General features: G+C 60.0%; 1 protein-coding gene across 1 annotated transcript in view; it reads right to left on the reverse strand.

Moving 5' to 3' along the window:
- The window catches only part of VDBG_01112 (conserved hypothetical protein), a gene marked incomplete at both ends in the record, with an annotated part of 1,516 nt that extends 597 nt beyond the window's left edge, over nt 1-919 (reverse strand). Inside the window, one exon of the mRNA XM_003009383.1 lies at nt 38-919. Coding sequence (XP_003009429.1) covers nt 38-919 — 882 coding nt within the window. The remainder of the gene's footprint in view (nt 1-37) is intronic.
- Nucleotides 920-1,470: the final 551 nt, after the last annotated feature.

The raw sequence follows: 1,470 nt of genomic DNA on the forward strand, positions 1-1,470 counted from the left end.
GGTCACTCGGTCATGAAGCTCTGACAACGTCCGGGACCAGGCTCGCGTGCTTGAGCAAGTCATCCTCAGCGCTGAAGTCCTCAAAGATTTGGATTTCGTCGCTCGCGCTCGCGGGTAGCAGAGACTGGAGGCGCTGCGACGATGTGTTGGTGGTGGCCGGTGTAGGAGACTCGGGTGTCTCGATACGCGGCGCGCGGCGAATCGGGCTCGACTGAAGAGCGGCAACACCGCGGGCCTGGGGACGCGGCGAGTCCTCCCAAGACGAGTCTGAGAGATTGCCGAGGGCATCGCGGAGGTCTTTCTTAGGCCATTGGATCATGAGGCGAGCATCGTGCACGTCCACCATAATCTCGGTGCCCTCCGTCTCCGATGTAAACGAGTCTCCCTTGAGGAGCTCCCACGTGCGGCCCTGGCAGTGCAGCTTCAGTCCGTTCCAGCCATTGCACACAATCTCAATCTTGTTGGGGTGTAGAGGCGAGGCGGCAGGCACGTAGCGGGCCTTGACGTGCACGCGTGACACGAGACGGTTGCCGGAGAGCTGGTAATGGGAAGAGTTGCTGGAGCGGCCCATGAGGAGCGTCTCGCCATTGTCGTTGAGCTCGATCGAAGGAACAGAGGCGAGAGGGGCACGTTCGGCGGAAGAGGAGCCGGGACGTACAATGCTCGGACGGCGGGCGACACGCGGCGGCGAGGACGAGAGGATGCCGGTGCTGGACGTGGGCACAGGCGTGGGATACTTGAGGTGAGCACCGGCACCTCCAACGGAGCTTTTGGTACCTGCTTTTTTAACCGGCCGAGGGAACCCTGGCGAGAGAGGAAAGAGGCTTCGAATGGTGGCAGAAGGGTTGGTGCAGGCCCTTGACCCGGCCGCCAGGGAGCCCAAGACTCCATGGTTCTTCCGGGGGGGTGACGAGTTCATTTGTGGACCGCGACCAAGTCGATGTGAGAAAGATGTAGGGTTTGTAGAAGATTGGCGGAGAGAATCTCGCCGTAATTCCCTCTGAATGTGTCGTGATATAGGGCGTCTTCGCGTGTGGAGGCTCAATATCAGACGTGGACGTGGTTCGCGTGTTGCCCAGTCATGTAAGTGTTGGTGCGGCGACCAGTCGATGGGATTCGATATGCAGGAATTATCAGTAGTCGGGGGGAGATTCGAGGTTTCTGTGAGACCCGGCCGAGGAATATTGAGTTTCCAAAGAAAGGAGGGGTTATTGACTTCTGCTCGTGTTTCTTCAAAAAGTGGTTGCAGGTCGGGTGGGAAGAGCCCAGGCGAATGTGGTGGTGCGGGACTGGGCCTTTTTGATCTGGGCCTAGCCTTGGGGGGGGGGGCCGGATGAGAGAGGAGCGTCACGGTTCGTGGTCGTGTTCTGCTGCTGCGGTCTGAGACGCGGCCCCATCGCGTTGGCGTTTAAAGGTGGGCACTGACAAGTACGTCGAGACGCGCTGGATCGGGCTGGGGTGCGCTGTTGT

Source organism: Verticillium alfalfae, genomic scaffold (assembly GCF_000150825.1).
Source record: "Verticillium alfalfae VaMs.102 supercont1.1 genomic scaffold, whole genome shotgun sequence".
Classification (NCBI taxonomy): Eukaryota; Fungi; Ascomycota; class Sordariomycetes; order Glomerellales; family Plectosphaerellaceae; genus Verticillium; species Verticillium alfalfae.